The sequence below is a fragment of the Theropithecus gelada genome, chromosome 3 (genome assembly GCF_003255815.1).
Source record: "Theropithecus gelada isolate Dixy chromosome 3, Tgel_1.0, whole genome shotgun sequence".
Lineage (NCBI taxonomy): Eukaryota > Metazoa > Chordata > Mammalia > Primates > Cercopithecidae > Theropithecus > Theropithecus gelada.
This window is the reverse complement of record NC_037670.1, coordinates 13,657,026-13,669,202: the sequence shown is the minus strand read 5'-3', so window position 1 is coordinate 13,669,202 and position 12,177 is coordinate 13,657,026. Positions and strand designations below refer to the sequence as shown.

The following is a 12,177-nucleotide window of genomic DNA, read 5'->3' as shown; positions in this document are numbered from 1 at the left end:
CCTTCCTTCCTTCCTTCCTTCCTTCCTTCCTTCCTTCCTTCCTTCCTTCCTTCCCATTGCTGGATAACTCTCATTCCTCAGAGCTGCCAGGCTCAGCACAGACAGAGGGGAAAGCAGATTCAGTCCTGAAGTTGGGTGTGGCCTCCAACCCCCTTCTCCCACAGGGATATCTGAATTTTAGAAGCCTGCCCTCCATTCCTGCCCTCCCAACTTTAACCAAGTACCTGAGTGCTCAGCACTATGTTGGACACTTTGGTATGCGTTGTTTCATTTGGTCCTCTCAGTGGGCAGGTGTTGTATTCTTATCACTGGGCAGGTGTTATAATATATCTTTCCTTATCATTAGGCAGGTGTTATATCCTTCCTTTTCCACATGGGGAAAGCAAGGTCCTGAGACTCTGAGCAAGTTCCCCAAGATCACACAGCTAGGAAGTGATGAAGCTGAGACAAGACCAGCCAGCACTTACCCACCACGGTGTAACTACTCATTCAAAAGATCACATCTTTTGAAAATGTTTATTCTTTGAGCGATAAGGTCTTGCTTTGTTGCCCAGGCTGGAGTACAACGGCATGATCATAGCTCACTGCGGTCTCTAACTCCTGGGCTCAAGAGATCCTCCTGCCTCGTCCTCCCAAGTAGCTGGGAACTACAGACAGGCACATGCCCCCATGCCTGGCTAATTTTTAACAATTTCTTGTGGAGACTGGTCTGACTGTGTTGCCTAGGCTGTTCTCAAAACTCCTGAGTTCATGCGATCCTCCCGTGACAGCCTTCCAAAGTGCTGAGATTATAGGCATGAGCCACCAGTGACTGGCCACAAAAGAGACACCTCAGTGACAGATGGTGATGAAAGAGAAGATGGGTTTTGGGGAGGAACTCCACGTGATAGGGAGCCTTCACTGAGGGCCCGGGCTGCGGGAGGCTTGTATGAAACACCAGAACTCTTTGTAAAACTTCCTGTATGTACATGACCTGCTCATTTCTCAGCATAGGCTCCTCCTGCCCAGATGGACCCCTCCGCATCTAAACCCACAGTTCCTGTGGTCAGAAGGCCAGTCACTGAATAAGGGCACCTAAGGCTCTGGTCTGAATATCTCCCCTTGGTTCTCAGTCTGAAATCCCAAAAGGAAGACAGCTGACTGCAAAATAGGCTGGAGTTGTCCTTCTGATGGCCAGTAGAGGTGGCTGTTGATAGAACTGAAAGCTTAGGGCTGGGCGCGGTGGCTCACGTCTGCAATCCCAGCACTTTGGGAGGCTGAGGCGGATGGATCACCTGAGGTCAGGAGTTCGAGACCAGCCTGGCCAACGTGGTGAAACCCCATCTCTACTAAAAATACAAAAATTAGCTGAGTGTGGTGGCGGGCGTCTATAATCTCAGCTACTCAGGAGGCTGAGGCAGGAGAATTGCTGGAACCCAGGAGGTGGAGGTTGCAGTGAGCTGAGATTGTGTCATTGCACTCCAGCCTGGGCTGACAACAGCGAGACTCCACCTAAAAAAAAAAAAAAAGGCCGGGCGCGGTGGCTCAAGCCTGTAATCCCAGCACTTTGGGAGGCCGAGACGGGCCGATCACGAGGTCAGGAGATTGAGACCATCCTGGCTAATACGGTGAAACCCCGTCTCTACTAAAAAATACGAAAAAGTAGCTGGGCAAGGTGGCGGACGCCTGTAGTCCCAGCTACTCGGGAGTCTGAGGCAGGAGAATGGCATGAACCCGGGAGGCGGAGCTTGCAGTGAGCTGAGATCTGGCCGCTGCACTCCAGCCTGGGCGACAGAGCGAGACTCTGTCTCAAAAAAATAAAATAAAATAAAATAAAATAAAATAAAATAAAATAAATAAAAAGAAAGCTTAGAACTTCAGTTTTTAAAAATTTCTTAAATTATTTGAGTTTTTTTTTTTTTTTTTTTTTGAGACAGGGTCTTGCTCTGTCACACAGGCTGGAGGGCAGTGGTGTGATCATGGTTCACTGCAGCCTTGACCTTCTGGGCTTAGGCGATCCTCTCACCTCAGTCTCCTGAGTAGCTGGGACTACAGGCATGCACCACCATGCCTGGCTAATTTTTGGTAGAGACAGGGTTTCGCCATGTTGCCCAGGCTGTTCTTAAACTCCTGGACTCAAGCCATCCACCTGTCTCCGCCTCCCAAAGTGGTGGGATTGCAGGTGTGATCCGCCGCACACAGCTGCAAGTTGAGAACTTTGAAGCTGAAGAGGCCTTGTGAATGGCCCAGGTCAACCTCCTCACTTTACCAGAGGAAGAAATTGGAGCTCAGAGAGGGAACCTGACATGCCCAAGATCACCTAGTGACTTAGCGACAGAAACGTTTTATGCAATTTTTTTTTTTTTTTTTTTTTGGTCTGCTGCAGAGGTGTGTAGGCTGTAAAGTTAAGCAAAGAAATCATCATTTACTGAGCTTCACATATGGGCCATACACAGCACTGACACTTCCCCAGCCGTCATCTCCTTCCCTCTGTGCTGCAGGAGAATTTGGGTCGGTGTCCCACTTCCGTGATCACTTTTCTCTTACACAGGTGATGCTGATGTTAGAGGACAAGGACATGAAGGGATTCTCCTGGGCCATAGTCCCAGCCTTAACCTCCCTAGGCTACCTGCTTATCCTGGTGGTCTCCATCTTTCCCTTCTGGGTGCGACTGACGAACGAGGAGTCCCACGAAGTCTTTTTCAGTGGCCTATTTGAGAACTGCTTCCATGTCAAATGCTGGAAGCCTCGACCCTTATCCAGTAAGGAGGGATGGAGGTGGGGAGGGGAGAGAGGGGGACAGGGCCAGTGTCGGGACAGAGGTGAGGGGTGAAAGAACAGAATGGGAGCAGAGAGGACAAAATCTAATTAGCTCAGGGCTGGATGCAGTGGCTTGTGCCTGTAATCCCAGCACTTTGGGAGGCCGAAGCGAGAGGACTGCTTGAGACCAGCCTGGGCAACATAGCCAAACCCTGTTGCTACAAAAATGAAAAAATTAGCTGAGCATGGTGGCATGTGCCTGTAGTCCCAGCTACTCAAAAAGCTGAGGTTGGAGGGCTCCCACTTGAGCCCAGGAGTTCAAGGCTGCAGTGAGCTGTGATCGCGCCACAGAATTCCAGCCTGGGAGTGAGAGTGAGGCCCTGACTCAAAAAAACAAAAAAAAAAACAAAAAAAAACCCAACCAATCAACAAACAAAAAAACACATACAAAAAATTAACCAGGCTTGGTTAACCCAAGGGTAGACTCTGGGATATCTGGGACTTCAACAGCAACTTTGACTCCTTGTCCCACTGCCAGCTGCCCACCTCTGCCAGCTCAGGAGGGTATGCAAACTCATTTTCACATGGGTCTGCATCATGCCAGCAGTCAGAGAACAAATCACCCTGTTACCAGACTCTGGCTCTGCTAATTTTGGTCTGTTTCACTACTCTGGTTGTTGTTGTCGCTCTTTTTTTTTTTTTTTTTTTTTTGAGACAGAGTCTCGCTCTGTCGCCCAAGCTGGAGTGCAGCGGCCAGATCTCCGCTCACTGCAAGCTCCGCCTCCTGGGTTCATGCCATTCTCCTGCCTCAGCCTCCCGAGTAGCTGGGACTACAGGCACCCGCCACCATGCCCGGCTAATTTTTTTTGTATTGTTAGTAGAGACGGGGTTTCACCGTGTTAGCCAGCATGGTCTTGATCTCCTGACCTCATGATCCGCCCGCCTCGGCCTCCCAAAGTGCTGGGATTACAGGCATGAGCCACCGCGCCCGGCCTGTTGTTGCTTTTGGAGATGGGGCCTCACTCTGTTGCCCAGGCTGAAGTGCAGTGGCATGATCATGGCTCACTGCAGCCTCCAACTCCTGATCCTCCTGCCTCAGCCTCATGAGTAGTTGGGACTACATGTGCTCACCATAGCTCCCAGCTAATTTTTAAATTTTATGTTTTGTGAAAAACAGGATCTCGCTCTGTCACCCAGGCTGGCGCGATCATAGCTTACTGGAGCCTCCAACTCTTGAGTTCAAGCGATCCTCCTACCTTAGCCTCCTGAGTAGTTAGGACTACAGGTGCGCACCACAGCTCCCAGCTAATTTTTTAATTTTAGGTTTTGTAAAAACAAGATCTTGCTCTGTCACTCAGGCTGGTGTGATCATAGCTCACTGCAGCCTCCACCTCCTCAGCTCAAGTGATCATCCTGCCTCAGCCTCCCAAGTAGCTGGGACTACAGGTGTGCCCCACCATGCCAAACTTTTTAAAATTTCTTGTAGAGATGGGGTCTTATTATGTGGCCCAGGCTGGTCTCCAACTCCTGGCCTCAGGCAATCCTCCCACGTCAGCCTCCCATAGTGTTGAGATTATAGGTGTGAACCATTGCACCCAGTCTCACTCCTATTAACTAGGAAAATTAAATAGGGGTGTGGGGATTCCTTCGGAGTTCAGAACATTTTGACCTCACAAAGTTCTGATTTTCCACAGGTGAATTATTTCAGGGTAACCAATACAGGTGTGATTCTTCACATTTGCACATGCAACAAATTTTATCACAAGAGTTTGATTTTGTGTTGCTTTTTAAAACCACCATTTTCCCCTAGTGGATGATACATGATTTGGTACAACCAAATTCACAAAATAACATTTGTTGGCCGGGCACCGTGGCTCAAGCCTGTAATCACAGCACTTTGGGAGGCTGAGACGGGCGGATCACGAGGACAGGAGATCGAGACCATCCTGGCTAACATGGTGAAACCCCGTCTGTACTAAAAAAAACACAAAAAAACTAGCCGGGCGAGGTGGCAGGCGCCTGTAGTCCCAGCTACTCGGGAGGCTGAGGCAGGAGAATGGCATAAACACGGGAGGTGGAGCTTGCAGTGAGCCGAGATCCAGCCACTGCACGCCAGCCTGGGCGACAGAGCGAGACTCTGTCTCAAAAAAACAAAACAAAACAAAACAAAACAAAAAAACATTTGTTAAGCCCAGGCACGGTGGCTCACGCCTGTCATCCCAGCACTTTGAGAGGCCAAGATGGGAGGATCGCTGGAGCCCAGGAGGTTGAGGCTGCAGTGACCTATGATGGTGCCACTGCACTCTAGCTTGGGCGACAGACCAAGACCCTGTTTCAACAAAACAAAAATAAAAAATTAGCCAGGTGTGGTGGTGCATGTCTATGGTCCCGGCTACTCTGGAGGCTGAAGCAGGAGGATTGTTTGGTCAGCCTGCAGAGTAGCTGGGACCATAGACATGCACTTCAAACTGTGAGGTCGAAGTTACAGTGAGTTGAGATCGCACCACCACACTCCAGCCGGGATGATAGAGTGAGACCCTGTTGCAAAAAAAGAAAAAAAATTATTAAGAACTGGTTATTTCAGTGTCTGACATTGTCAATTTAATTTTTTTCATATATTTCTATGTCATTGGGAATCAAATTGTGGGACCAGAGCATTCTTGGGGCCAAAGTGGCATGGTCACAACCTTGGTCCCAAGGCCATGCTTTGGGATCCAAGGGTGGTGGAGGCTCCGGGGGCCAGCCCTGCCCAGGCTCTGCGGGACTCTGTGCTTTTCGGGTCAGGGTTCCCAGCTTCAGCCCCACTTTTCCCTCCCCTGCAGTTTACATCCTCCTCGGCCGAGTTTTCCTGCTGTCTGCAGTTTTCCTGGCTTTCCTCACCACCTTCATCATGGTGCCCTTTGCATCCAAGTTCTTCCCGAGGACCTGGAAGCAAAACTTTGTGTTAGCCTTCGTCAGCTTCTTCACAGGTGTGGAATAGCTAGGTGATCCCTGACCTTTGCTAGTGCCTGGGGAGGAGTCCAGAGAAAGAGGGTTGCTCAGTCTCTGTGATGTCAAAAGAGGCATAATTTTTCTTTTTAGGGACAAGGTCTCACTCTGTTGCCCAGGCTGGAGTGCAGTGGTGTGATCACAGCTCACTGCAGCCTCAACCTCCTGGGCTAAAGTGATCCTCCCACCTCAGCCTCCCAAGCAGATGGGACTCCAGGCATGTGCCACCATGCCTGGCTAACTTAAACATTTTTTTTTTTTTTTTGTAGAGATGTGGATCTCGCTATGTTGCCCAGACTGGCCTTGAACCCCTGGTGTCAAGTGGTACTCCTGCCTCAGCCTCCCAATTGCTGAGATTACAGGCATGAGCCACTGCACCCGGCCCCTTTTGACATTTATAAAGGGTGACCCAGGCTCCATCCTGAGAGGCTCCCAGGCAAATGGTGGACGTCGAGCACATGCAGTGGGAAAATGGGGTTGCATTTAATCCAAAGTGTTGCACCCAGAGGGTGCAACCTGAAGTGAGCTAAGGGCAGACGCAGAGGGTGCTAGGAAAGGGAGTTCTGATGATGGTTCCCTGCAAGTTGAAGCACATAGGTTTGAAGATGAGTCAGAAAGGAGGGAGGGACAGGCATCTGAGTGGGAGTTTTTTTTTTTTCCAGAGAGGGGGCAAGGATGAAGGAGCCTCCAGGCAGGAGCCACAGGGGTGAAGTTTGGAGGGAAGGTGGGCAGCATGGGAGGAGAGTGAGAGTGCCTCCCTGTGACCCTGCAGGGGCCTGTGCCTTCCTGGCTTTGGTGCTGCATGCCTTGGAGATCCAGGCTCTGCGGATGAAGCTCAGCCGCCTGCAGTTCTCCGTGCTATGGCCTTACTACGTGCTGGGCTTTGGCATCTTTCTGTTCATAGTGGCTGGTGAGTGTCCAGGGAACAGTGCCCTGCTTCTTGTCCTCGGTCTGGATTTAGGAACCTGTCTTGTGGAGGCCTTCCCTTTGGATTCTCTAGAGTTGCACTGCTCCAAACTGCAGCCACCTGCTAGACGTGGCTATTTAACTTTCATTAATTAAAATAGTTATTAGCTGGGTGTGGTGGCTCACACCTGTAATCCCAGCACTTCAGGAGGCCGAGATGGGTGGATCACTTGAGGCCAGGAGTTTGAGACCAGCCTGGCCAACATGGTGAAACCCTGTCTCTACTAGAAATATAGAAATTAGCTGGGCGTGGTGGCACATGCCTGCAATCCCAGCTACTTGGGAGGCTGAGGCAGGAGAATTGCTTGAACCCAGGAGGCAGAGGTTGCAGTGAGCCGAGATCACACCGCTGCACTCTAGCCTGGGTGACAAAGCAAGACTCCATCTCTAAAATAAAATAAAAAGTGACGAATTCAGTTCCTCAGCCATACTAGCCACATCACCAGTGTTCAATAACCACATATGTCCAGTGGCTATTGGACACTGTCATATTGGACAGTGCAGACAGAGAAATTTCCTTCTCTGCAGAACGTTCTACTGGACAGCACTGCTCTGGAGCTTCAACCCCATACTTGGCCTTCTCGTTCTCATCCTTCTTGACTTAGAACTAAACTCTTTCAAATTTTTATAGTCTCCCTTCCACCATGCTGGTTGCTTCGGCTATCTATTCCTGTCTCTACCTTTTTTTTTTTTTTTAAGAGACAGGGTCTTGCTTTGTTGCCCAAGTTGGAGTGCAGTGGTACAACTGCAGCCTCCAACTCCTGGGCTCAAGCGATCCTCTTGCCTCAGCCTTTTGAATCACTGAAACTACAGGCATGCGCTACCATGGCCAGCTAGTTTAAAAATATATATATATGTACACACACACACACATATGTATATACACACACATATATATGTATGTGTGTATATATACATACATACACATATATATGTATAAATACATATATATATGTATATATGGCCAGGTGCGCTGGCTCACGCCTGTAATCCCAGCACTTTGGGAGGCTGAGGCAGGTGGACCACCTGAGGTTAGGAGTTCAAGACCAGCCTGGCCAACATGGGGAAACCCCATTTCTACTAAAAATACAAAAATTAGCTGGACATGGTGGCGCGTGCCTGTAATCCCAGCTACTCAGTAGGCTGAAGCAGGTGAATTGCTTGAACCCAGGAGGTGGAGGTTGTGGTGAGCGGAGATCTCACCACTGCACTCTAGCCTGGGCAACAGCGGGACTCCATCTCAAAAAACAAAACAGAACAAAAAGCAACAACAACAACAACAACAAACCCCACATATTTATTTTTGTTTTTTTTATTTCTTATTTTCCCCATCACCAAATAGAGTTACAATATTTTATATTTTAACCTTTTAATTCCATTTTTTCATGATTTCCATGAACTCTTTGAAATTCCCTCACAATTTATTTAAAATTTTTGTGGCTTTTAGTGGGAGAGTAGTCTGCTATAATGCTGAAAATATAAGTTGTCTTTTATCTTAGTCTTCATCTTAACACAGCATTGATCATTCACTCAGGATATCTCCATTTATTCTTTTTTTTTTTTTCCTGAGACGGAATCTTGCTCTGTCACCCAGGCTGGAGTGCAGTGGTGTGATCTCGGGTCACTGCAACCTCCGTCTCCTGGGTTCAAGCAATTCTGCCTCAGCCTCCCGAGCAGCTGGGACTACAGGCGCACATCACCATGCCCGGCTAATTTATATATATATATATATATATATATATATTTTTTTTTTTTTTTTTGAGATGGAGTCTGGCTCTGTCGCCCCGGCTGGAGTGCAGTGGCCGGATCTCAGCTCACTGCAAGCTCCGCCTCCCGGGCTTACGCCATTCTCCTGGCTCAGCCTCCAGAGTAGCTGGGACTACAGGCGCCCACCACGTCGCCTGGCTAGTTTTTTGTATTTTTTTTTTTTTTAGTAGAGATGGGGTTTTAACGTGTTAGCCAGGATGGTCTCGATCTCCTGACCTTGTGATCCGCCCATCTCGGCCTCCCAAAGTGCTGGGATTACAGGCTTGAGCCACCGCGCCCGGCCAAATTTTTATATTTTTAGTAGAGACAGGGGTTTCACCGTGTTGGCCAGGCTGGTCTCGAACTCCTGACCTTGTGATCTGCCCGCCTCAGCCTCCCGAAGTGCTCAGATTACAGGCATGAGCCACCGCGCCTGGCCATTTGTTCTGTCGCTCAGGCTGGAGTGTAGTGGCGCGATCTCAGCTCACTGCAAGCTCCGCCTCTGGGGTTCCTGCCATTCTCCTGCCTCAGCCTCCTGAGTAGCTGGGACTACAGGCGCCCGCCACCACGCCCGCCTAATTTTTTGTATTTTTAGTAGAGACAGGGTTTCACTGTGTTATCCAGGATGGTCTCGATCTCCTGACCTCATGATCCGCCCACCTCGGCCTCCCAAAGTGCTGGGATTACAGGCTGAGCCACCACGCCTGGCCCATTTGTTCTTTTTTTTAAAGGGACAAGGTCTTGCTCTGTCGCCCAGGCTGGAGGGCAGTGGTGTGATCATACCTCACTGCACCCTTGACCTCCCGGGCTCAAGTGATCCTCCTGCCTCAGCCTCCCAAGTAGCTGGGGCTTCAGGCTCATGCTATCATGCCTCGCTAATTTTATTTTTTTTTTGTAGACACAAGGTCTTGCTATGTTGCCCATGATGAGTCTCGAACTCCTGGGCTCAAAAGACCCTCCTGCCTTGGCTTCCCAAAGCACTGGAATTATAGGCGTGAACTACCACGTCCATCCCTCATTTGTTCTTATTCATGTATTCATGTCAGTTGTCTATCTTTTACTTCACTGAAGGTCTTGAGTTGGGCCTGGGTTTTGTGTTGGAACTTCCTTTCTCTAAACCCTAGGTTTTTTTTTTTTTTTTTTTTTTTTTTTCCACCCATTAAGGGACTACATGATTGCTGAGATGTCCTTCTAGGTGCTGACCATGGGTCTGTGATTTTATACATGTATTTGTATTTCTTGTCCTTTGATGCATCCTGTCTGTAATCTCTCTCTGTAATACCCTAGACTGGGTGGCAGGGGTGCAGAATGATGGAGGGTGGGTCTGGAGCTAGAGGGACCTGACCTCCAGGGCGTGGAGCTCTGGACTCTCTCTGACCTAACCCAAACCTTGGCTGTTCCCTAGGTACCATCTGCCTTACTCAAGAAATGGCCTGCCCTTGCTGGCACTTGTTGTCCACTTCCCAGAGGATGAAGGAGGACCACGGGAGCCTGTACCTGGACAATCTGGAGAGTTTGGGAGGAGAACTGAGCTCAGTACAAAAGGAGACACAGGTGACGGGAGAAACAGTCATCTAGTCCAAGACACGGCTTCTCTACCCTTCTTCAAGCCATGTGAGTGCACACATGTAGCTGTTTGTAGCCCTCCCCACCTTCTCTGCCAGCATCTGTGCCTTTGAGGAGCTTCTTGCATGTCAGATCAACTCTCCACCTCCCCATACTCACAGCAATTCTATCTTGCTTGTATGTGAAATTTGCTAAAAGTCCTTTCAACTCTTCTGAGCTTCCTGAGTGACATTTTTGCAGGGATTTTCAATAAAAAGAAGGGCTACTTTGTTCATCCATACCTCAAAAACAAAGCCTGCAGGGCAGGAGGGGAGGGAGGAATATTACAAGATAACCAAGTGAAATGGGATTTTGCAAAACAGAAACCGTACAGAATACAGAATATACTCAGGAGAATGACAACTATTTGGGCTGGTGGTACAGGGGTAAAAGAATTTACTAAGACGGTAGTAGATAAAGAAAGGCAGATTTATTAAAGGAAGTATAAAAGTACGTTGCCAGGCTGGGCACGGTGGCTCATGCCTATAATCCCAGCACTTTGGGAGCTGAGGCGGGCAGATCACCTGAGGTCAGGAGTTTAAGACCAGCCTGATCAACATGGAGAAACCCTGTCTCTATTAAAAATACAAAATTAGCCAGGCGTGGTGGTGCATGCCTGTAATCCCAGCTACTTGGGAGGCTGAGGCAGGAGAATCGCTTGAACCCAGGAGGCGGAGGTTGCGGTGAGCCAAGATTGCGCCATTGCACTCCAGCCTGGGCAACAAGAGCGAAACTCCGTCTCAAAAAAAAAAAAAAAAAAAAAAAAAAAGTACATTGCCAGGGAGCAACAGGCAGAACCAGCAGAAAAGGAGCTGATTGTAAGGAAACAAAGACTTTCTGGAGATTTGATGGCATACTGTTTATGCTGTATGCTGAAGAGGGCTTTGTGCAGTACTGATAATGCCAACGTTGCAGTGAGCTAACTTGCAGGTGTCTGGTGATAGTTTGGGCACAGGAAGATCGTGAGTTATTTGCACAGGAGGGTTTGTGTCTTGGACCATGAAGAAAGGCAGACTTGTAGCTTATCTGCTTCTTTTTGCTTTCCCCTCCTCCCACCAACCTGACTCCTTTTCCACAATTAGGACTGCACATTAGCCAATCAAAATATCTGGCATTCCATCATTTTCCTATAGCCAGAGGCCTGCCGAGTGCTCCTCCAGTGTGCTCCATTCACAGCCCCATGGTGCTTACATCATGGGGAGCACTCAGCCTCCCAGCAAGAATGGGTGTAGCTGGGAAGAACACATGCTTGGGGCAGTGGGGCAGCTAGAACAGCAATCCAAGCCCTCCACTGGCTTCATCTCTGTATTATTCTGTTTTCATGCTGCTGCTGAAGACCTATCCGAGACTGGGTAATTTATCAAGAAAAAGAGGTTTAATTGATTCACAGTACCACATGGCTCAGAGTGCGGGGGTGCTCACAATCATGGCGGAAGGCAAAAGGCATGTCTTACATGGTGGCAGGCAAGAGATAATAAGAACCAAGCAAAAAGGGAAACCTCGTATAAAACCATCAGATCTCGTGAGACTGATTCACTACCACAAGAACAATAGGGGGGAACCACCCCCATGATCCAATTATATCCCACTGGGTCCCTCCCACAACACGTGGGAATTATGAGAGCTACAAATTCAAGATGAGATCTGGATGGGGACAAAGCCAAACCATATGAATCTCCATCCTTCATCTCAAAGATACCACCTATCAATGGCTTCCCACTTCTCTCTCCAAAAAACAGATGTGCAGAAAAAGCTCTTAGCACTTAAGCAGTGCAACTTCTAAAGCAAGTGCAGGGAGCTGTGGATGTCTTTTGGGAGAGAAGATGCCATGGACATGGCTAGAGTCACGTGGACTCCATAGTGATTAAATAGCATTCATTGAAGGTGAACTCATGTGGTGCACCTTGGAGTACAAAGAGATTTCAGAATTTGTCCCTGTTCCTAGAGGCAAACACCCAAGCAGAGGAACTAAGACATACACACTTGAACAACCAACAGTCACTAGGTGCTTTAGTTAATTTTTTTGGAATTTCTTTTTTTCTTTTCTTTTCTTTTTCTTTTTCTTTTTTTTTTTTTTGGAGACAGAGTCTCACTCTGTCACCAGGCTGGAGTGCAGTGGCACGATCTCGACTC

At 48.6% G+C, this 12,177-nt stretch overlaps 1 protein-coding gene across 2 annotated transcripts in view; it reads left to right on the top strand.

Moving 5' to 3' along the window:
* The window catches only part of TMEM225B (transmembrane protein 225B), a 14,523-nt gene extending 4,026 nt beyond the window's left edge, over positions 1–10,497 (top strand). The window contains exons 1-5 of one of the 2 annotated variants that reach the window (XM_025380543.1): positions 374–477; positions 2,531–2,741; positions 5,562–5,708; positions 6,500–6,637; positions 9,845–10,285. In XM_025380543.1, the coding sequence (XP_025236328.1) occupies positions 436–477; positions 2,531–2,741; positions 5,562–5,708; positions 6,500–6,637; positions 9,845–10,017 (711 nt within the window). In that variant the 5' untranslated portion in view covers positions 374–435 and the 3' untranslated portion in view covers positions 10,018–10,285. Of the gene's footprint in view, positions 1–373; positions 478–2,530; positions 2,742–5,561; positions 5,709–6,499; positions 6,638–9,844 lie in introns of those variants that run through there. The other variant, XM_025380544.1, reaches the window with a different exon arrangement.
* The last annotated feature ends 1,680 nt before the right edge of the window (positions 10,498–12,177 follow it).